The sequence below is a fragment of the Pempheris klunzingeri genome, chromosome 5, assembly GCF_042242105.1.
Source record: "Pempheris klunzingeri isolate RE-2024b chromosome 5, fPemKlu1.hap1, whole genome shotgun sequence".
Lineage (NCBI taxonomy): Eukaryota > Metazoa > Chordata > Actinopteri > Acropomatiformes > Pempheridae > Pempheris > Pempheris klunzingeri.
Window position 1 is genome coordinate 22,557,714 of NC_092016.1, and position 24,030 is coordinate 22,581,743.

General features: G+C 44.2%; 1 protein-coding gene across 1 annotated transcript in view; it reads right to left on the minus strand.

Moving 5' to 3' along the window:
- Positions 1-299: 299 nt before the first annotated feature.
- Positions 300-24,030, minus strand: part of LOC139201697 (plasmanylethanolamine desaturase 1) — a 32,778-nt gene continuing 9,047 nt past the window's right edge. The window contains exons 2-6 of the mRNA XM_070831090.1: positions 16,672-16,791; positions 16,314-16,405; positions 9,137-9,281; positions 4,793-5,005; positions 300-1,051 (exon numbers count right to left, since the gene is read on the minus strand). Of these exons, the coding sequence (XP_070687191.1) occupies positions 927-1,051; positions 4,793-5,005; positions 9,137-9,281; positions 16,314-16,405; positions 16,672-16,791 (695 nt within the window). The 3' untranslated portion in view covers positions 300-926. The remainder of the gene's footprint in view (positions 1,052-4,792; positions 5,006-9,136; positions 9,282-16,313; positions 16,406-16,671; positions 16,792-24,030) is intronic.

Sequence of the window (24,030 nt, forward strand, 5' to 3'; positions counted from 1 at the left end):
TGAGCGGCTTTCTGTACAAAGAGATCCATGAAAAAAATGTCTGCACAACAAAAGTTCTACAATTTGTCAACGCACACGCAGGATGAACAGAAAGTACTGACAACTAACCAACAGGATTGAAAATCGTTCTACTTGTGTGTATGCACCCAAGTGTTAGTATGCATTTGTAACTTGACTGCCGGCATGTTTGTATTCGTGCTATAGATGTTATCAGGGAGGCTACAATGTGTATTTCTCGGACTGTGGAGACCATCTTAGCTCGAGCACAGGCACAGTTATAACTGTCTAATAACATGTTTAATCTACAGCACACAACCGTGTGTAAAAAAACAGCCATGAGAATTTAAAGAGGGTGCTGATATTTCTAGAGAGGGCTTTGAAAAGTCAAAAAAACTAATACTTAAAAATGAACAGACAAGAAGAAATCAGAAGAGACAGTGACTGAACATTTGACTTTCAAACTTGTTTGTGTTGTGTGTGCGTGTGTGTGTGTCTGTATGTGTGCGTGTGTGTGTGTGTGTGTGTGGCGCAAGAAGCTGCCTGCAACAGGCAGCGTGGTGTCACTCCTGGAGAGCCCAACCTCCAGAAACCTCCTACACCTGCACACCACAACACGACCACACCTCATTGGTTGACAGAACTACAAGCTGATTGGCTGTTACAGCTGAGTGTTATCATCTAGTGATGTTTTCACCTCCTACGGTCAAAGCTTGGTACACTACAGACCCCAGCGCATACAGAAATCATTCAGACCATCTTTGACAGTTCTTTGAATGTTTGATCTTTAGCTCAGTCATGAATAAAATGTATGTTTGTGTGTCTCCGTGTGTGTGTGAGTGTGTGTATTTTCCCCATTCATCTCTATTCAAATAGAATTTCCATCTGCAAGCCCATCTGTCCGTCCATCCGTCCTCGTGTTAGTGTGTTTATCTGTCTGTCTTCTTGGCCCACGCCATGTCGTCCGATCGCGGTTTCTGCCCTGTAAGTCGTTGGATCAATTGCTCCATCCGTCTCCAAAAGCCCAGCTGATCCAGTGGATAGTTACACCAACCTGGGATGCCAGGAAAAATGGGAAAAAAAGGGACAGAAAACAGAGTGGGGAAAGTGCGAATTGAGAGTCAGGAAGGTGGATAAAGGAGGAGAGGAACAGGAGAAGAAGAAAAGCAAGATAAGAATTGAAAGGAACATAGAGAATTTGGAGGAATTGAGGAATTGGCAGTGACAGCGCTGTCAGTCGAACACTCGGGCAGTTACTGAATGGCCTGAAGGATGACACTGACGTACAAGTCTAAGTGTTTTGGACAGATCAGTCCATAGTCTTGGAGCCTTGTAGGGATTTGGCGACTGTATTTAGATATGTTCTGTGCCCGCTGCTCCAGCAGCACCCACAGGGCGAACACTGGCTCGTATTGACCCGTTTCCAACTGTCCTTTGTACGACCCCTCCAACCTCCATCTTTCCCCTCTTCTCTTTTCCATCCAAACATTCTGCACTCCTTTCCTTGTTTCTCTTTTACGTTTTTATCTCTTTCCTTCACCTCATTTTTTTTCATTCTTCTGTCCTCAATTTCCTCCTCCCTCTATTGCCCTCTTTCTTTCTCTCTTCTCCCCCATCAGCGCCTCAGATCCTTAGTTCTTCCATCTACAGCTAACCTCCTGTCTCACTCTCATCACCATACACAGACTCCATCTGAGAGGGGTGGAGGGACGAGGCGACTCTCCCAGGAGATGTCCTTAGCCCCTACTAACACACAGAAACACCCATGTGCACTCGCTCACACACACACACACACACACACACACATTTTCAGAGTCTTCATTCTTTTATGGTTTACAGAACTGTAATAACTGTTACTGTGTGTTTAAGGTAAATCATTAATGTATGTATGGCTGCTGGCCAAAGTACATATACATGTACAAATGCATACATGCATGACTGTACAATAATCTCTGTGCTTACATGCACACATCTCAGACACACACACACACACACACACACACACACACACACACATACAAGCATCAGTGCTTTAGAAGCAGCTGAGCAGTGCCTTGACATTTAAGATAAAAGGCCTTTTTACGATGGGGCGTTTTTGTGTCAGGGATTATTTAACTGAACACACAGAGTGGGTAACTCAGCTGTCTAACGTACGCCCCGTGCATGTTGAAAAATCAATTCCAATTGTAAACTGACATGCATGTGGCGTCATGACGTAGCGGTGGTGGTGATGTACGACAGGTCATCACTAGAGCATGGTGAAGCGGTGACGTAGCCGTTTTTTTGTACGTTTTTACCTTGCTCACTGATGGTGTGTGGATAATCTACGCATGGACGTACGGTCGCCACCAGGCTTTGGGTGAATCCGGTTATGTTGCTATAAGCTAAAACAACTATACTGTTGCTAGTTTTCCACTCTGCCGACTAACTAACTGTAATCGGTTCTCCATACATCCAATCTAATTTTCATGAGTGTGTAGAATCAGTGTGCTACTCAAAAATGTTTAAAATCATATGAATATTAATTTGTGAGACAGTCTATTGTAGCTTGTTTATGTCAATTAGCAGCCAGCCAACATGGGTTAGTTGGTTAGTTGGCTAAATATGAGCTCGTCAAGTAAAAGTTTATTCAGACGTGGCTTCACATGTTCACAGCGTCACTGGTCACTGCACCTGTTAGTTAATGAGAAAGCTTTCAATGATTGTCACAATTGCCTGCTCAGTTAGGTAATCCATGGCCCAAAAACAACGTCCCAAATTTTACTATTATTACCAAGGACACACACAAACACACACAGTGTGTATGTAAAGTAAAGCACTTGCACAAATGTACACACACACACGCACACGCACACACACACACACACTGGTAAGAAGCAAATAGAGACATCCACATGGGCTGTGTATACTTAGGGCTACCCTTGTCTGATGCTCACACACCGCCACCCATGATGTGTTTGCATAGGTTGCATGCTATAGCTGCGGGGATGTGTGAGTGTGTGTGTGTGTGTGTGTGTGTGTGTGAGTGTGTGTGTGTGAGTGTGTGTGTGTGTGTGTGTCCCTCCAGTTACCCTCTCTCTGCTGGAAGACAGTAAAAGCAGCCAGCTGTTTTGTTTGATTTCACTATTTCTTTCCCTCTATCTCTCCTCCTTCTCCCGCTCCGTTTCTTTCACCACACCGAGTCCTTTTTTTTCCATCCAAATCCTTCCTTCCCACCCTCTCCTTGCCCTCCCGTTCTCTCCCCTCCCTCCCCCCCTCCCTCCCTTCCTCCCCTGTCCTCCATCCCCCCTCTGCCTGTGAAGTCCTATTTGTTAGAACAGACAGCAGGTTAGCATTAAATATACATGGGGATTGTCAGCCGGTGGCGAACACAAAGGCAGCTAGGCGAGCCCCAGTGGAATCCAAGCCCGGGCCCAGGCAGCCAGGCTGGGGGAACGGGGGGCCGTCACTGTCCCCTGTGGGCCCCCGGCCGCCACCAACCCACCTCCCCACTACACACACACACACAGGTTAGAAACCGAAGAGGAGGTCAAAAAGACTAGTGCACACACAGATGCTCGAGTATGCAGATGTACACAAGCGTGCGCGTGCACAAACACACTTTCCCCGTGCCACCCCCCTCGACTTGCTCACACACACATCTGTCGTCCGCAGGGGCACAGGGTGACGTACAAGCTGAATCCCCCTTGTGTATCCTCCCTCTTTTCTCTCCCTCCCTCTCTCCCTCTCACCCAGATGCACACAGCATACTGAATGTGGATCTATTACGGAGGCCTCGTGTCTCTAAAGACACACGCGCACGCAAACAGAACATTTTCTTTTAGTTATTTATAAGAAGCCGACAGACAGACAGACAGACAGACAGACAGACAGTGCCGCCATTTTGTCCCAATCTGCTGAGGACTGTTAGTGAAATTATTTTAGAGTAATCAGCTTCAATTATAGCGATCTAAAATGGCCGCCCAGAACATCCACATTGGTGAACATCTGATGGTACACATTCTGTCCTTCGCAATGGTGTGATGGATGCAAGAATAAAGGACGCCGTTTCTTTTTTGGGCTGGCGCTGTTTTCCAGCAATTGATCACATATTTTGTGCTGTTCTCCAATGTAGAGAGCCGTTGAGTTTTCCCTCTCACATAGAAACAGAAGCTGGAAAGCAGCAAATCCAGTTGTTTCAAAAAATTGTTACATGAGTAGATATCACTTGTGCACTCGGGGTTTACTCTGGACATGTTTGTCAAGTATGAAAAGATATCTTAGGCTGTTCAAACGTGGCTGATTACTTGAAAGCATTGGTTTGATTTATCCTTGACAACAGTTCTTCTGAAATAAAGGCAACAGAGAGAGAGAGAGAGAGAAAGCTGAAACCATCATTTATATGATTGGCTGATCGTACAGTGTGATTGGACTAATGACAGGCACCAGCACTGGACAGCACCATTTTACATTTACATATTTTATATTCTGACCATAAAATAAAACCTACAAAATTGTATAATTTCAAGTGTTTAAATGACGAATGTCCTGGTCCCATTAGTCTGAGGAAAATTAAAAACTACTCTTGTAACATTATTGAGCACATGGTCCATGTAATCAGTAATGGCAGCACAGATCCCTGGTCTGAACCCAGCAGGGGCCTTTGTTGCATGTCATCCTTCGCTTTCTCCCCGTTTGTTATTTCCTTCTGTTTATATGCAAATGTGTTTGACACGAAAACCTAAAACACCAAAGTAACAGCTCTAGTTCGTATTAAGTATAATTATGTAATAAGTGGCTGACATATTGCTCAAACCTGTAGTAATGCAGTAATACGTCTCATGTGGCGAGACATGGTGGATGCGGTGGTGTTTCCGTGGCAACACCAGATGCCAGTCCTGGAGCAGCGTGACCCAGCGCGGGAGGCCAAAGTAGGAGTGGCTCCACTTGTGAATCTGATTGGTCAGCGTCACGAAAACCGCCAGGGCGAAGACGTAGCAGTCCCAGGGATAGGACGCCGCCAAGGCCTCTGAAAGGTGACAGAGACGGGCCAGATATTCAAACAGACAGACAGACAGACAGACAGACAGACAGACAGACAGAGAAAGAAAGAAAGAAAGAACAAGAGAAAGTAAAGTTAATAGAATAATTGATCAAACTGTTTAGTGTAATGAAGAGGGCCAGCATGAAGGCGTAGTACTCCCACTGAGAGGATGCTGGCAGGAGCCTCGGAGAGATGAAGAGACCGAGGGGGAGGATGAGGAACGGGAGGAAAGAGGAGCAGACAGTGAGAGATGGTGAAGAGTGGCAGCAGGGGAGAGAGAAGGAGAGGACAAAGACAGACACTCGCAATGATGAGAAAAGAGGGGAAATGTAATGTAACATTACATAAAACCAGGGAGGCCGTGTCACGATGGCTCCCAAAAAGCACAGACTGTTTGCCAAAGTCACAGAGACAGAGAGGAGATCAGGCATCTGACGCCGATGGTTTCGACTGTTTTCCATCGCGATGCCATCACCTCAGCACCGCAGGCATCAAGGGGAAAATTTAAGTCAGTCAGTCAGGGGTGAGACTCTTCACCCCTTCCACAACTGTGTGCCTTCACACAAGAAAATCAGTCCCTACAAATTCTGTCTGTTCTTTATTGAGCAAGTAAAAGTCCTGCTGGTGTTCAAATGTAACTATGAATCATCACCCCCCCCTTATTTAATATCTGAAGACCGTGTGCGATCCAACTCTCATACTCTCACTATATGTTTTTATGTGGTATTAAAACGAAGGTGTAGCTGCAGTTGGAAGCTGGGGAATAGGGGACAGCAGTTTACTGCCTCTGTCAGAAACAGCATCTTTCTTTTAAGTGAGGAATCTTCTGTTGAGATGATACAGGGCCAAGGCTTTCCTCAGTAAGAGGTCCTTCACAGCGGTGAAACAGCTGGATGACAGGTAGATTCATTTCACTGGGCAAAGTGGAGGGACTGCTGGAAAGTCTTCAAAAGGTAATATGCATGTTTAATTTAGGCCCCATACCTATAAGATAAATAAATAAAAGCTGTCACTGAAAAAAAAGTCAGTCAAGTTCCATCAACAGCAGAAGGACACCTGGATATTATTATAACGCAGAGTTTTATTAGAGAATTCACGGTGGGTTTGTGATTGGGCAAATTAGCTAACAAGGTGAAAAAGTCATCTTTCATTTATATGTGATTTTAATGGTCACACAAGCTGCTTAAGACCGAGCAAAACGGCATCCTGCTGCAAACGCTTCATATTGTTTTCAGGATGGCAGCAGGGGCCACAGTTAACACTTCAACCAGCCGTCTGATGAGAGGCGCCTGGTCAAACACACAGACGGAGGAAAATACAGGAGCGCCAGGAAAAAACTGGAAACTTTGAGAGGAGATTAAATGTTTTTATTTCACTGAACATTATTTACTGTGGTAGAATGTTCGCACAAGTACAAAGTTAAGGTACTTGTACCTTACTCTAGTACTTCTATTTTATACTTCTACTCCACTATATTCTATGGCCATATTTATAGGAAATATTCAAGTTGAAAAATATGAGATTTTCCCCTTAAAGCACATTTAACTATTATTTCTTAGTACTGCTTATTTTGCTTGAAGTCATTACTAAAGGATCTGAATAGTTCCCTCATTTACTGCAGAGTTGGACTAACTGGCATTAATGGTGCCTTCTTGCTGCTTCTCATCTACAGCGAACTAACTCTACTAACATGGATTGTCCAAGTGTCTGGAAAACCTTTTTTTTCTTTTTTTAATTTCTAAACATTGCAAAAATATGAACTAAAGGCCTGCATAGTGAAAAGGACTCATAGTGAAAGTCTAGTTCACATCCATCTTTTCTGTCTTCTGTCTGAGACCAAACAGAAGTGTACAGCCTGTCTGTCACACCGCTAACTCTTACTATTCACTTGAGTCTTTCTGTCGGTATGACTTACAGCTGTCCTCTCTCTGAGTCTACCTCCATGCCTTTGTTCCCTCTCTTTGGTTAAAACAGCGATCTGTTGACCCCAGTTCAAGTGCAGACATGACAGCTGGAGATGTCACCTCACGGCTTTCAGCTTTTCCCATCTACCTCTGTCCCCGTCTTTGTCTGGTGACCGCTTGACACTGTGAGGAGCTTGACATGACGGGTTTAGATGTCATCTTACCGCTACATGACCCTCTGCCACCCCCCCACACTCTCTCGCTCCCTCTCTTCTCCATGCACTCTCACCCTCTGTCTCAAACTCTTAGCGGTGACCTCTTAAGGTGCAGACATGACAGGTGTAGATGTCGCAGCGTCTCTCCCCGTCTCTGTCTCGTGACCTCTTGACTCCCTGCGGTGTCTGACATGACAGCTGTGGATGTCACCTACAAGTGTACCTCGGTACTGCTCTCCCCCCTCTAATCTTCCCTCACTCACCCCTCATTCGCTGGTCCATGCTGCGGACATGCAGTTGACCTTTGCAACTTTCCCTTTTGCTCCCCCTTTTTTCAGTTTATTGTGGCATAAAAAACTCCTTATATTCGTTACCTTCATTCTCAGGCTGTATTCTTTTTATCATCTTCCTTTATGTCATTCACTGTTAAATGGAGAATTCCACTTTTAATTAATTTCACTGTTTTTTTTTTCATATGCTTGACTTCTGTAGTGAAGGGGCAACAACCAGCAGAACTATATGTGTTGTTATAACAAGTCTAAGAGTCTACAGCCACACTGGTGGCTCTGTGAGGATGTATTTAGGCACAGCGCTAGTGACAGTGACAACTGACGTTAACATTGCTAGCCTTTGCTAATTAGCACCATAGACTGTATGTAAGAAGTGGATATAGCCACTGTGACGTCGGCCATTGATTTGAGCACTTCCATTCACTTCTTCACGTTACTTCACTTCTGGTTCTGTAACCAAGATGCCGATGGTCAAAGCACCAAAACTGAGGTTTCGGAACCAGAAGTGAAGTTCATTAAGTGAATACTCACGTGTCTGATTGGTTATGTTTAGGCATGAGCCACCTCTGATTAGTTAGTCACAAAGTGTCCCCCCCAGAAGCATAGCCTGCTTTATCGTCTAGTTTACCATTATGTGCATCAAGTTGAATTACAGAAGACTCAAGTCTCAAGTCAAGGTAATAAATCAGATAAATGAGAAGTGGGGGTCATTTTCTCATAGATTTTGATACACTCAGACTTCTTTTTGCTACCTAGCTATTAGAAAGAATGTAGGTTTAAGGCACATCCACATTCTTCACTTTTAAGACCCAGAAGCAAAGTCCCCTTCTTTTATGCGATTAGCAATAAACACAAAGTACAGCAGGGACGGATGGAAATGTCATTCAATTTGTATTCACTGTATGTGGTGATAAACCAAAATACAGGACAAAGTCAAATTTTGACCTGTTACTACAATCCTTCAAATAGTTGTCAAGGTACTTCAGTCTAGAAAAGCCCATAGAATGCCTAAAAATACAAAGCTCAACCCCATAAAACCTCAGCTAGCCCAGATCGTAGCCCCAGCTAACCGATGTCAACTTCCCTCCCCCTCATCTCTACCCATCAGTTGACCTTTTGGCTCAAGCTGAGGTGCAGACATGTCAGGTGGATATGTCACCTCCTCAATAACAGGTTGCTCCGTTTCTCCTGCTGATTTTCCTCCTCCAGTCCCTCCCTTCCTGCCCTGCACTTGGAGGGTCAGTGCACATGATTACCAGCGAAACTGCCCCATACTTTCCTCTAATCAGTGGACACACTTCAGCCGGAGTCTGCGCTACCTTTTGGCACCCTGCAACACAGAGTCCCTGCTACAGTTTGTTAGACCCTGTAAAGTTGACCTTCTAAAGTCCTTACATTCACATTCCAGCTTTGTGCGCTCTGCCTGTAAGAACGCTGGCATCTTTAGTGGGTGGGAAGCCAGTGAGGGATCAAAGCCATGTTGCTGCACAGTGATTCCCACTGTTTTGTTGGGGTATCAGTGCAGAGGGGTGAGATCTTGGGGGACAGCCTGAACCTCTGCAGGAGTTACATTCCCGAGCTTCTCCCTCACAGGTAACAACAATGCAAAGTTTTCACGCAGAAAACAAAATACCAAGTGCTGACAAACTACTACATAGTCAGCAGAGGAAATTTAACTCTGTGCGTGCATGCCGGTGTGTGTGCTACCTGGTGTGTATGAGAGGAACTTGTAGGCCATGTGAGCCAGCGGTAGTATGGGGATCATACAGTTGTCGCCATTGGTTTCAATGAAGTCGTGGCGAGTGATGGCGGTTGGATCGATGTGGTGCTCCCTGAATGGACGAATAAATGCCTGCACAGAGAGACAGAGTCACAGAGAGAGAGAGAGAGAGAGAAAATGATGGTTTAAAATTCACAAAATAATGATTTCTGTAATTCCCTCCACCCTCTACAGCAGCCGCCTTATGCGATAGGTATAAGGGATGACCCTTAATAGCCAATTATATGATTGTTTTTGAGCCGTATAATGAGCAAAAGACAGAGCTGTATAATTACTGAAACAACACCTAATCAATTCTGCAACAGCCACGACAGACAATTTTATTTTGAGATCATTTTACATCAGACAGAGCTGCGTCATATATAGTGTTTATTTGGTTGAAATTAGAAATTCTATTTAAAAGAAGACTGTAAAAGAAACTGAATTTAGACTTTAAGGCCAAACACAAGCATTTTAATTAACAGTAAACAACAAAGTCTCCTCGGTTTCAGACTTTCTGTCCTCTTAGGTAAGCATACAAACATCCAGGTTACACTAAATGGAACTGATATGACAACAATAGGCACAAAACCAGAGGTACATTATTCTACTTGATTTACATTCAGCTAAAATGGGAACACAAAAACAGACGGTGGAAAGTGTTGTTTAGAGTCTCTACACAAATGCAGATCAAATGCACACATGCCCGCACACACGCACACACACACACACACACACACACACACACACACACACAACACACACTAAGACTCAGCGGTGCCGTGCATCATGCGCAACCCCAAAGCTCATATCCAGCATCCTAATAAACCACAGAACAGCAGTTGGCCCGAGCAAACACACTCATAAGCATAAATGACCCATGGATGCCCACACAAACTCTAAAATGTGAACTTCAAACACACACACACACACACACACACACAGACACAGACACACACAGACACACACACACACACAAACCCCACCTGCACTGTGCAGAGGCAGACACCTGTCTGTGAGAGCATGGGGGTCTCAAATGAAAGACTGAACCTGAATCTCAGAAGCACAAAAGAGGACAAAAAGAAACACGCACACACACACATGCACACACAGGATAAAGGTAATTTATTTCCCTCTGTGGAAAAAGCAAAAAAGGGAAGGTTTGCATCTGTATTTCCACAGTGTGCATCTATGAGTCTGAGTGTGTGTGTGCGTGTGTGTGTGTGGCCGTGGAAGCATCAGCATGAAAACTCATTATTGTCGTGTTAGCTGTTCGAGCCAATCACACACGTCTATCAGCGAACATTGTTGGTAGGTGCCACCGCAAACACAGAAACTATCTGTTGATATCTGCACAATTATGTACCCATCTCCGTTCTCGTCTGCCTCTCCCCCACCTCTCCTCTCCCATCACCCCCCTCCTCTCGCCGCAGCCCTCAGCCAGATGAAAGCCCGGCTAAGCCGCGGAGGTCGTGCCGAGCGGGGCGGCATCAGCGCTCCCAGTTAACGGTGGGCCACCGGTCGCTGCGTGTCCTCTAATCCCACACCGTTTAACGGCCCACCTCGCACGACGCCCATTAATCACCAGCTCACATCGCCAATCGCCCCAGCAACCAGCGCTATCCCACTGGTTGGACGGACACACCCTTCCACCCCCTTCTTTTTTTTTTGTCCTCCCGACCTTTATTCTGTATTTTCATCTCACTTTTTCTTGGTTTCTCTTTTTTCTCTCTCTCTCTCTCTTTTTTTGGTCAAATATTTCTATCTGTGCTTTCTTCTTCTTTTCCCCCTATGGCCTTTAAGTAGGGAACTGACATTCAATTATTAGTCATTCAATTAAGTCGACTTCGATGCTCTAATCAGCCTCACTAGAGAGCAGCCTTAAAAGAGACATGTTTGCTAGAGCTGTAACAAAAAAGACAGAGGGGGAATTGACATAAGGAGAAATGTATTGATGCTTTTAAAAGATTGCAGAAGAGAAACAGTAAGAGAGGAAGGATCTTCAAACATATATCCCTAAACTGTAAGCACATAGGGGCAGATTTCAATGTGAATCGGGCATCATTGGGAACTAATGAGCATGACTTTGTCCTCAAAGTGGTGTCATTAGAGGACTGCTAAATCCTTGTTGAGTCAATTAAAGCTCAACGACATGATGACGCCAAAAAAAACAAAAAAAAAAGAAGCACAGCAGCCCGATGCGTCGCTAAGGAATAGTTCTAAACACTGCTGGGAGAATGTAGTGCACTTCTTAAGATAGCGTTGCAGTTTTAGTGCTGCGGAGTGAAAAGGCTTTTATGGATTCAAATCAAAGCAAATCGTTGTTCTACTATTTCTAATGAACAGCATTAGCAGGACGCAGTATGGGAGAGCATAAGGTAGAGCAACATCACCTTCTATTGTACTAATAATCAACTGGATTTTCTTTTCGGCTCCACCAGAGAACGGAGCACAAAGCATGAATGGGTCCATTAGATGATCACCAGGAAAATGAATTGATGAATGTAATTGTCTCAGATTTTCAGTGATTTGTTTAAGAGAACCTCAGAAGGGAAAAGCAATAGTTTCCATTAAACTGTTATGTTAAAAGGGACAGCAAGGGAGTCAGTGCATGTTTCCATTAACTACCTTTATGCAAATATATTCAAGAGGAAGATTACCTGATTAATTGAGCACCAGTACCTGATACATCATTCCTCTTCCATGTGGCTTTTTTCAACTGCTCTTTTTATCAGTGGCAATGTTGACAGAGAACAAGGTGTTAGAGATTTCGTTGTTGAAGTAAAGGTATGCAATGGTGAATGACAGCATGACATGATGAAGCACCTTTTCCTTTTTTTTTTTTTTTTAAAACTTTTTTTATGCCAGCTTTTCTATGTTGTCATGTTTTTTTGCTGCTATTTTGGCTCCTTTTCCCATGTCCTATGTTTTTAGTGAATTGCTCCTAAAAAGCACACTAAATGTCCCTTCTGTAACCTTTATGGCAAAGATTTCCCTCAGATACTGCAGACCATACCGAGCCGATGACTTTGACACAGAGAAAAAGCAGTTTCCAGTGGCAGCTGTTACCGCTCCGTGGCCGTCACTGCTGGAAATATTATTTATGATACCATGATGACTGTTAGGTATCCCCTTATGATGGAGTTATGGAGGGCCGCCGTCCATATGTGCAGACAGCGTGATAGTGTCTATAGAATAAGCTGAGCAACGTCTTTAAAGAAGTCTTAACAAATAAAACAGCAGGGGGAGCACAGAAAGGACCAACACATGTACACACACAGTACATACATACACAAACAGCATAAAACAAGAAAGTGACAGAGCAAACAAATAACAAAGAGCGACACTGGCTTCAAATGTTGCATCTAGCTTTATAACTGCAACCACAATTAGCCTCAGGTGTTCTCCATCGTGCTCCTCTTTGATATTCAAACTAACCTTAACTGGGAGCACAGGCCTGCTATTTTTTCTGTCTCAAAACAAACAAAAACACATCTGAGGTGTATGCCTTTTTTTTTTTTTTTTTTAAACACACACACACAAACGCTATCCACCAGTCTATTGTCATCCCTCTGTTCTCTGCAAAGGTTCATTCTTCTCTTCCCGTTAAAGTCTTTATTAGAAGTCTCCTACAGTGTCCAACACACCATGCAAATCTGTGACTGCCGCCGTGTCTTTGGTCCCAGTAACTACCCAGTAAACACTGCATCATGAAAAAACACCAAACCATTGTACCTCCTCAAACACAAAAAGTGGCTCAAAAAACCCCTCTGCTTTGAGGGTACTGATGATACGATGCATGTCCAAAAACATGTTTGCGTTGTCTGCATAACACTATATACTGGGAAAATAATGGGCCCTGACAAAATGCATGAGGTTCAGAGTCACACACACAATGACAATGGTGAGACAAAAGCCCAAGGGAATATATTACAGTAAAGCCCAATCAACACCCAAGCAAAAGAGTGCCAACAACCATCAGAACTCATCACACTTTACTTTTGTTCAGAAAACCCTCCCAGAATATCTCCTATAAGAGACTGTGCTGTACCCTTTGCTCGTCCTGCCTTTGGGAAGCCAGCTCTGTGAAAGCCACCGCTCAGTGGAACGCCCCAGCAGGCCATATAATGAGTTGTCGTTCCATCAGTAGCTTTAAAGTCAAACAGAAAAATCAGTTAAAAAGCTCCTCAACTCTGCCACCAATGATTCTGTCTTTTATTCCTTTTGTTTGGTACACAAATATCCCTGTTTTGACGTATCTGACACCATCACGGTGTGTATGTGTGTACTGTACGACTGTGTGTAATTTGGATTTAGTGCTTTCGTCTTGTTTGTCTAGTTTGTTTCGTGCTGTTCTGTCACCAGGTAGGACACGATAAACGTGACCTGCCGGGAGACCACAGATGAAAATGAGCCTCGGGCTAACGCCACTACAATGCATCAAATGTTAACATGTATGTTTAATATTGAACTGTGCAATCGAGAGCCACTTAGTGTCAGGCTGGATGCAGTAAAGGGACTTATCTCAGACAAACTGTCTCCTGTGTGCAAATATTAACTCTCCACAGTCTGATGAATTAAATATTACCATTTTAGAGGCCAACAAACAACTGGAAGTAAAATGACTGCTGCAACTCATTATTAAGCTGTTAACAGGGATTGTGTTTTGTGTCTTTGAAACTAATTTACACAATGCTTTTCATTTGATTCAGTCCACACTAATCTTAAATCCCAATTAATCGGAAAGTGATGCATATCACACAGTATAAGGCTGTCGTCATCCTAACCAATAACCAAAAAGAATCTGAAACTGGAGTTTTACCAAAAAAAAAAAAGACCCAATGTAATATAAAATACACATATGGTTGAATGTTGGACTCAGCATGGAGCACTCAAATTCTGATATGTGTTGGCCTGCATGAACAAAACCATGAGAAATCCATGGTATTCTTTACTTTAGAAGATTATTGTACAGCACCTCCACTGATATCTTCCTCTGTATTTACTTTCGTCACCAGTGTCAAACTACAGTGAGCAGTCATAAAGCCTCTACTGGCTAGTTTCACACTAGTTAGTCATTAAATCAGGTTACTGCATTAAAATGTAAGAAATGTCTTCGCCAGCAACTTCCCTATTAATAATTGTAAATGGTTTGCATGTAAACATCTAATCAAAAGAAATTAACTATGTATGTAAACAGGCCACTCCAGCATCACACGCCGTAACATTGGAATTACAGACATTAGTGACTTTAAATGGTTTTTGAACATCAAATAGTGGGCACACAAGACTGCAGCGGTCATGTACCACTCTGCAGGCGCTTCTTCTGACAGCTAACACACTGAAAAACTGCACTCTTTAAATAGATCTACTCAGTTGTGAGGAGTTTGACTTGAAGACTAAGAGAGAACTGCTTTGTTATCATAATGACAATGCACACATGGCATTAAAGACTACAGACCCTTTTATGATCACATAGTGCATGTCGTCATGATGAACTTTTATTCTAAGCTTTTCAGGTTGTAGTAGTATGAGATTCACGTGACATCAGTTTTGATGAAATAATACAGCAAGATTATTAATCATACATTGATAATATGGGTTTGGCATAAATTATAACTATCGCTTTAATGAGGATGCTTGCTTCAGGTCTCAAAACACATATGTGCTTCAACATTTCCACTAATGAATTATCAATGAATATTTCATAAATAGAACAAATACAGGATGAAATACACACACACACACACACACACACACGGTGAACTCTCATCCCATCAATCACAACAAAGTTCACAGGAACCAATCTGCAGGCTGCACCTGATCACGATGATTTTAATTGGCTGAAATGCGGATAACCTTTAGTCTAATTGGCTGTGGGGAATGTGGCAAAATGCATGTGTGCATTAATGTAGGAGATGTAATTTAATGGGAGGATTAGGTGCATATGCATCCATCTTTATTGTACAGTCTGTATACGTGTCTTCTGGCACTGCGTGGGGACAGGTTGTGGAGGTTCAAGGTTAGGAGTGTGTGTGTGTGTGAGGGGGGTGTTTGCGTGGTCGTGTGTGTCATGTGTGTATTGGGGGCTATGGACATTATTGTCTACAGAGAGATCCCTCTGTGAGACAGTGACATTTAGTTTCCAGGTCACTATGGCAGTCCGGAGGCTCGGGGGAATAAGGTGCAAGCGCCATGCTGCCATGGTGATGCAACGTCAGGGAGGGAGGGGTCACTGGTGCGGTTCAGTGTCCTCTGTGTAGTCAATAATCCACTGTGTCACAAACATGTTTCACATAGTCAAATACATTCTCCATGGGCCGTGAAGTAGGCTGATTACAAGTGTAATTTTGATAAAACAGCAAAAAAAATCCCATTCAGCTGCCAGACACAGTAAACAGATGTCCTCAAGAAAGTGAGATACACTCACAGCAAAGAAAGCCAGAGGTGAAAATAAAGTTTGAAATAAAATATTTGATGCCCTAAAGTTTTCAGCTTTAACACCAGCACCTCTACAAGATGATGCCAGTCAGCTGAAAGTAATTACTCCCCTCATATTTTCTTTACATCTCTTATTTAGCTGGTTTATTTGAATATTGTTTTACTGACACTGCATTATAAATGTTTAAACAATTTGGTTTTGTTTTTGCCATTTTGAATTTTTTCTCCCTTGCACTTTTGTTTGAATCGTCACTTCTTCTACAGCACATTGTAACAACATCTGATAGAAGGTAGATTGTTATACATTTTTATCGGATTAAACATTTATTGATGAACTTTAATTTAAGCAGTGAAAAGTGTCCTTTTTACAAAGCAAATAATAACAGCTGGATAAACTGGCTGCAATCGACCAGGATGTATCTGGTGAAAGAATCACATTTGTAAACACGTTGAAATGTTGAGCAGCTATATCCCAAAATGCTAGAGAGAGGGGGGGTCAGAGGGGGTCTCCCTCTACACTCAAGCTGCTATCGCTGTGCCAGTTTATTCGTGGCCGAATACAGGTTTCAGGGGAAAGTGAGGAAGATGAGGCATTACTTTGTACAGTAGTTAACTGATTACTAGGAACTGTTTATTGCAGCCCGACAGCCTGTGTGTGTATAGTGTATATGTATGTCTGCTCACCTTGCCAATAACAGGGATGTCCACAGATCCCCAGGTGTCCGCCCCCCAGTGCACCATGCCTGACGCAAAGTCTGCCGTCACTATTCCAAGGACTGGCACACAAACACAGGAAAGCACATGAGAAAAAAAGGAATAACATATGCTGTTATTAGATGTGCAGGCAGTCACCACAACACAATATCGTGGTGTTACGAAAACCTCAAGTGGACTGTAAATCATTTCTAACATTCATAAAAAAGATCTTTTTAGAAATAACTGTCTCATGGTAACTGTGATGGGTAGCGTTAAAATGATCTCTTCACAGAGGGACGCTTCATCTATCTAGCCTGGTCGTTTCTCTGAGGTCACATCAGCTCACCGATGCCGAGGATGATCTTGTAGATGTGGACGGTGGAGAAGTGCAGCAGGAGGAAGGAGAAGTTGATGATGAAGAGGAAGAGGCACAGAATCACACACACCCACTCTTGGAGCCGCTTACCTGAAGACAAACAAGGACAAAAAACGACAGGAAATTATTCATTTTGGCATCATTGAAACACAGATTATATTGTTGGAGAGGAGAGGAGAGGAGAGGAGAGGAGAGGAGAGGAGAGACGTGAGCTATAGGAAGTTGAGGGTGTTTGGCTCTGATGGGTTATATTAATGAACTGGGTGAGGTCCCTGCGACCACTGGGAGAACAACTCGCTCCTTACCGGGGGTCAAAGGACACACTCAACCACAGTGACTGTGTGTGTGTGTGTGTGAGCATGTGTGTGTCCAGAGTGTTAATATGTAATCAGCCAGATGAAGACAAGTGTACTCCAGGCCGTGGGGTCACGACCTCTCATATGTGAAACACCAACGCTGACGAAGCACCAAACCCCACATGGAGACACACACACACACACACACACACACACACACACACCCCGCACTGTTTCAGGTGGGAGGCAGGCCTCTGCAGGGACAAGGCCAAACTCACAGGTCAGCAGTATTAACAAAAGGACAGAAGGAGATGGACTAACTAAAACTACTTGTACTCCAAACTCACAGATCAGCAGTATTATGAGAGAGAGATGGGAGGGTCAAACTCAGAGAGATTAGAGATACTGAATTATTGAAAACACACACTGAGCCAATATGGCAGAGAACCATATCCTACTGCAGGGTTTTCTATTACTTTCCTGATGTCTTTTGTCTTCCATGAGCTTATATTTCTGTCAGTTGTCCCTTTGTGTGCTTTTCTTTGTTCTGACTTGACTGACAGGCAATTTGATAACAGAATATTCGACCCACTTGTAAAAATAAACTCTAAAATCATACAAAAATAAACTACTACGCTGATCCCCCCCCCCCTTGTCACTCTTCTGATCTTCCTTTCTTTGCCAGTCGAATGTGCCTTTAAAACTTTAATGTGTTCAGATCCTAATGTATCACACAGCATTAGCAGCCTATAAGATATTCATGACAGTTTTTTAATAAAGCACACAGGCCTGTGAGTGTGTGTGCCTATAGACCGGTGCGACTATGAATATGCTATCAGCCTCTCATAAGGTATGGACTGAAGTGGTCATGGGAGATTTAAAATATGTGATTATGGATATTTTACGAATCATGAAATGTGACCCTTCACCTTCTGAAAACAGACAGTATCAAAGTCGTGGAGAGACAGACGGCGAATTCAAGTGGAGACGGAAGTTCGGCTTCTAAATGAGTTTGACTTTGCAACTCGGGGATGTTTTGAAAAACTCTTTTTTTAGCTGCTATTGATTGTAGCACCAATGCTGGTTAGCTTATCTTAGCATTAAGACTGCAGACCAAAGAGCACAGGTATAGCTCACTAATTAATCAACACAATATAATCCGTTGGTTTTAAAAAAAACAAACTAAAAATATGCTTTTACAGGGTTATTTGTGGAACTGTTTCTTTGCTGAGAGCAGTGATTTCTTGGCATCTCTGCTGGTTGTCAGGAAATGTGGCACTCAAGTAAGTCACCGTGCATGGCCCACATCTTAGTTTTTGTGTTGATTAAAGACATAAAGCATGTTACATAATGAGAACCAGGGGAGCCGTTTCTCCCAGTTTACAGTCTTTTAAGCGAAGCTTAGCTAACCGGCAGCTTGCGGCAGCTTCATATTTACCATTCAGACATGAGGTCGTATCAGTCTTTCAGTGATTCTGACGACATTACAGACGACATTAAAAAAAAATAATCACAGGGACTGTAGTTTGTATAGTGACAGCCAATATTTTGAGGTGAATTCTAAAGTCACCTACAGGACATGTGACTGAGGCAATTTGCAGGATTAAAAGGAAGTCGATGCATTCTAAAAATAGGGTGATTGTTTCTCTGTGACTGTGGCCCTCTGACGTAGCTCGCTGCTGAATACAACAGCAACAGAAAAGTTAGTTGGCAGCATTCCTGGAAAATGAACAGCTCACCCTGAGCTGTGCGACCCAAAATAGAAAATCTGGCATTAAACATGTTAGACAATGACCACCAGTTTAAGGCTCCATTCAGAGAAATACAAGCTGCACAGGAAACACAAAGAGCCAAAGGGATGAAGGAAGAAGGAATTACAAGTGACAGAAATGAAATGCAAACAGCTTGTCTCTGATTTCCTCGTCACTCAGTGGCTGCACTTTGTGTTTTGACAGGTGACCTGATGAACTATTTTCTGTATCTTTCTTCTCATGCTCCATGACAAAAAAAAACCCCAACACATAGCTGGATGGCCGTGCTCCTTGCTCTGTGCGAACGCTGTGAGGCGTATTCTGCACACGCCTCAGTGTGAACAGTCTGTGACTCTGCAGTCACCACTGGCCTAAAGGTAGCAGTCAGCAGTGAGGTGGAAAAGCTGCTCCTTCAGACACAGTCCTGTTGAATTATGATGCGTTTACTGGACAGAGTGAACTGCACGACTTTGTTCTGTACATGTAGCACAGGTCCGGTCAAAAAAAACCTGTTTACATTGGAACGCCCAGGTAATGTGTTGTCAGTCCACACTGAGGTTAAGTAGAGCGCAGTTAGCTCTGTTGTCTCCAAGCTTCATGTGACACCATTTTCTCCACTCTGCCCCAGGATGTACACACACACACACACACACACACACCAAGGGATCATTACACCAAAATTCACTTTCTCCAACTCTCTCCAACTCCACACACACACACACACATCAACATACACGTGAGTGCTCACACACATACAACAATGTGATGGATCTCCAAACACGTTCTCACATCTCTCTCCATTACACACACACACACACACATACACACCCACTGACACATACACAAATTCAGACACTCCATCTCCGTCACGTACACACACTCACAAACACACACACACACAGTGCAGGGCCGTGGAGCAGTGGGGCGGCTGTCAGGTGATGTGCGTCAGTCCTTGGATCCTCCGGCTCCCTGGCGAGGGGAAGGAAACTAGGACAGGCCTCCGCAGAGCGCGCACACACACTCTCACACACACACACACACTCCCTCTCTCACACACACACACATAAGCCCTTGTCCCTCAGGCCATGGCATTGCTGGATATCACACACAGCTACAGACATACACACAAAACAGCCTGTACAAGCATGCATGTATAAACGGACATATGCTAGAATGTTTGAACACACACACACACAAACCCAAACCTTTCGTTCTGCAGCGCGCACACACACACACACACACACACACACAGACCCGACCTGTCTTCACTTGGCATACAAACACCAAAATTTAAGACGTACACTTAGGCACGCGTAAACACAAAAACACTGGCACACACATCTACACACACTCTTAGGGCCAGAGCAGCGCACTCATTAATATCGTTCTGACAACAACTGGCTCCCTGGCAACCTCTCTGCCATCGCTCACGCAGCAGCACCCCCCGCCTGTGAGCGTGCACGCGGGTGTGCACGGGGATTTAACCTGGGCGGAGCCGGGGGAGGGGAACGAGGGGTGCTAATAGGCTGAAATTAATCAACGCCGGCTGATTCGCTGTCTGGGGAATGAGTGGCGGGCAGCAAGCAGGCAGGCAACACATCCTGAATACTAATGGACTAATGGAGAGGGGGATACAGAGAGTACACCCCTTTAGCTCTCTGCTGTTTGTCAGGAATGAGGAAATTGGATGGGGGACTGAAGCATGTTACAATATTGTGAGCATGTTTAACCTACGCTCACAAGAAAAAAATAATTAAAAATCCATACTGAAGCAACAGAATGCAAGCAAACACACAACTGAGCGAAAACATCATGGGGCCAAATTGTGCGTCACACATATCAGCACTGTGGTCTAGTCTGAAGTGTCACTGTTGAGAGATGGCAACAGTGACACTTCAACCATCTTTGCTGTTTCCAATCAAGCCGAAGATGACAGAAGAGTCATACCATGATTCCTGTTAACAATAAAAAAGAATTTAGCAGGGTCAGGCCCTCTCCACACCAAGCTGGCTAAATTTAATCTCCATAATCTCCAAATGCATTGAAGTGGTACAGTGTCCAAATTTTATGTTCTGAAAACCTTTATGTTCTGTGAACCATCTGGCGATGTCCTGTCCCCAAGTTTTGGAGGAACATGACATACGTTTTTTATTTTCATATTTGGTCATTACACTGTATTTTAACGTAGTGACAACAGGCACAACTTTCTCTCTAATGACCATGCACACATGAACAGTGGGGATATCATGAGGATGCGTGTGCATCACTCGTGGTCTTACAGCATTTGCATGTCAACCATGAAGTGTGGAGGTAGTTGAAACCGATGTAGAACACAACACAGTAACGGCAGTAACACTGCAGCAGCACATGTAAAATGATACCGCTTATCCTTTAAGGGTTGCAGGGGGGCTGGAGCCAATCCCACCTGACTTTGGGCGAGAGGCAGTTACACCCTGGACTGGTCACGAGTCAATCACAGGGCCGACACATAAAGACAGACATCCATTCACAATCACACTCACAGGCAATTTAAAGTCACCAGTTAACCTAACCTGCATGTCTCTGGACTGTGGGAGGAAGCTGGAGTATCTGAAGAGAACCCACAGAACCCGCAGCAAGACCGCAGGTTCAAAGTGCAAACTGTATTTCTGTCAGCCAGCAGGTTTGAACCTGGACCCGTCTTGCTATCAGGCAGCGGTGCTAACCACTCTCCACCATGCTGCCTTTTCAAAGGGATTAGATTGAGTATATTTGGCATTCTGGGGAGCATGTCTGCACATAAATTAGCCTGTACCTGCACATAGAGCAAGGGAGATTAACCGTTGTTCCCTGTGGGAAACTGTGCATGCGCATCTTGGATACAGTAAATACCAATATTCTTGTTCTTACAGACAGTTAGTTCTACGCACACATTTAGAAATTGTTCTACGGATGCTTTGATAAATAAGGCTGAGCTGCTATATTACCAAACACAAATTGAGAACGCGTACAAAGTGCAGAGTACAGAGTGCATGACCTGTTGCCCCTGTGCTGAGCTGTGTCACTGTATACCAACTAGAAGCTGTCGATATGTCTCCACCACAGAGGACATCGTTTTGATTCTGTCACGACCAATCGAGTGAACCTATACACGCTCAACGAAGGACAAAGCCAAAGCCGAAAACACAAAACAGCGAACAGCAAGCTGCACTCGCTCGCTGAAGAAACACCAACAGAGCCTCCGACAAAAAGACACACTCTGAGCAGCAAGTCTGACAGCGTCTGAAAGGCAGAGTCACACGGCTCGACCACGCCTTTTTGAGCCTCTCCTGTCTTTCTGTCACCTACGGCCTGTCTCTGAGACAAACGCCATTTAGAAACACTTACTCACACTGATGCATAGACTGCTAACACATTAGGCACTAAATCACAGAGGGTGATAATGTATGTACGAGCAGAATGCAGACAGCTCTGCTACTCTTATTATTCTCTGTCTCTCTCACTCTGTGTCCCCTGGTTTGCTCTCAGTAGACTGTCTTCAGATGGGACTTGGGGAGAGAGAGAGGGAGAGGGAGAGGGAGAGAGAGAGAATGGGAGAGAGGGATGTGGGTGGTAAAAGTGGGTCACATGCTCAGAGAGAAAGAGAATGAAAGAGGGGGAGACAGAGAGAGAGAGATGAGGGAGGGAGACACTGAGAGGGAATGACAGTAACAGGGAAAGATGGGGTGAGAGAGAGAGACACAAAGAGGGTGAGGGAGAGGGGGAGAGAAGCGGGGGGAGAACGAAGGGAGGTCGAATTCCCTTGTTCAAAAGGAGTGGATCAGTCACAGGCCTCTTTCCTTTCATCTGATCTCAGCGGACCACAGAACCTGGGACACACACACACGCACACACACAAAATAATAGTACACAACACAGGGACGCAAACACACACTCACTGGCACACACATACACACAAAACCAACATCAGCGCAAAGTACACATACCACAGATGAAGAAACAATACACGCACAAGCACAAACACAATATGTGTGTCTTTATGTGGACGTGCACACACACACACATCCTGCCAGACAAACTTAATAAATCCATTACCCTGTAGATTCAACAGCAACAAAGAGAGGAATGTGGCAAATGAGAGTCTATAACTGCATACCGACACAATGGCAGACGTACACACACACACACACACACAGATGCATATATCCAGGCACAATAACACACACACACACACACACATTTTAACCCACATGAGAGCCAGTGTAAGTAGGCCCTGCTCCAGCCTCCCTCCCCTGTGGAGACACAAAAAGGATGGACAGATCCCATCATGTGTGTGTTTCTTTGTGTGAGAGTGTGTGTGCTGTATGCCATCCCCGCATCTCCTGGGGTTTCTGCTACCACCATATTCATCTGCGGCCCTCATAAGGATAATTACACACACACACACACACACACACACACACACACACACACACACACACACACACACACACACACACACACACACACACACACACACACACACACACACACACACACACACACACACACACACACACACACACACACACACACACACACACACACACACACACACACACACCTCATCCCTGAAAATGCACAGCATTCCCAGCTCTTCTCTCGTATTGGTCAAGGTCAATTGCAAAATCCTGCCTTGAAGGCTCGCCTAAAGCCATAGATGCTCTATGTAGTTGTGTAAAGTGTGTGTGTAGCATGTGTGTGTTTGCGTGCCTGTGTGTGAATATGTGTGCACATCAATTATGTGTGTGTGTGCTGTGTATTATATTTGCCTGCGTGACTCTGGAGAGGTGTCCATCAGGTCTGACATTAAAAATAATCTGAATTAGCTACCAAAAAGAGTTACTTCTGTCGTGGAAGAACTTATTCTGAATAGACGGAGAGACGCAAACAGTGTTTTATTCTTGTACAAGAAGAGCGGACAGTTCACACAGAGACAGTAGTCACCGATGGTGAACAGGAAGGAATTACCAGTACCAGCATCAGTGCCCTTAAAGTGATACCCATACTGATAGAGTACTTCATTCGATACTTTCTCTCCATGCTTGTTGAGGTACTTTATCATGTTACTCGCATTCCCAGTTTTTTCCAGAGACGTCACAGACACACCCTACGGCCATACTTTTGAATGTTTTGCTGGCATCTTGGCACGCTGAACTGCCGACTCTGTCACATACACTGAGCTCCACTCTGTCGTCACAGACTGTATGGGTAGTAGCTGCTGGAGGAATGGGCCAATCACACGTCACATTAAACTGAACAAC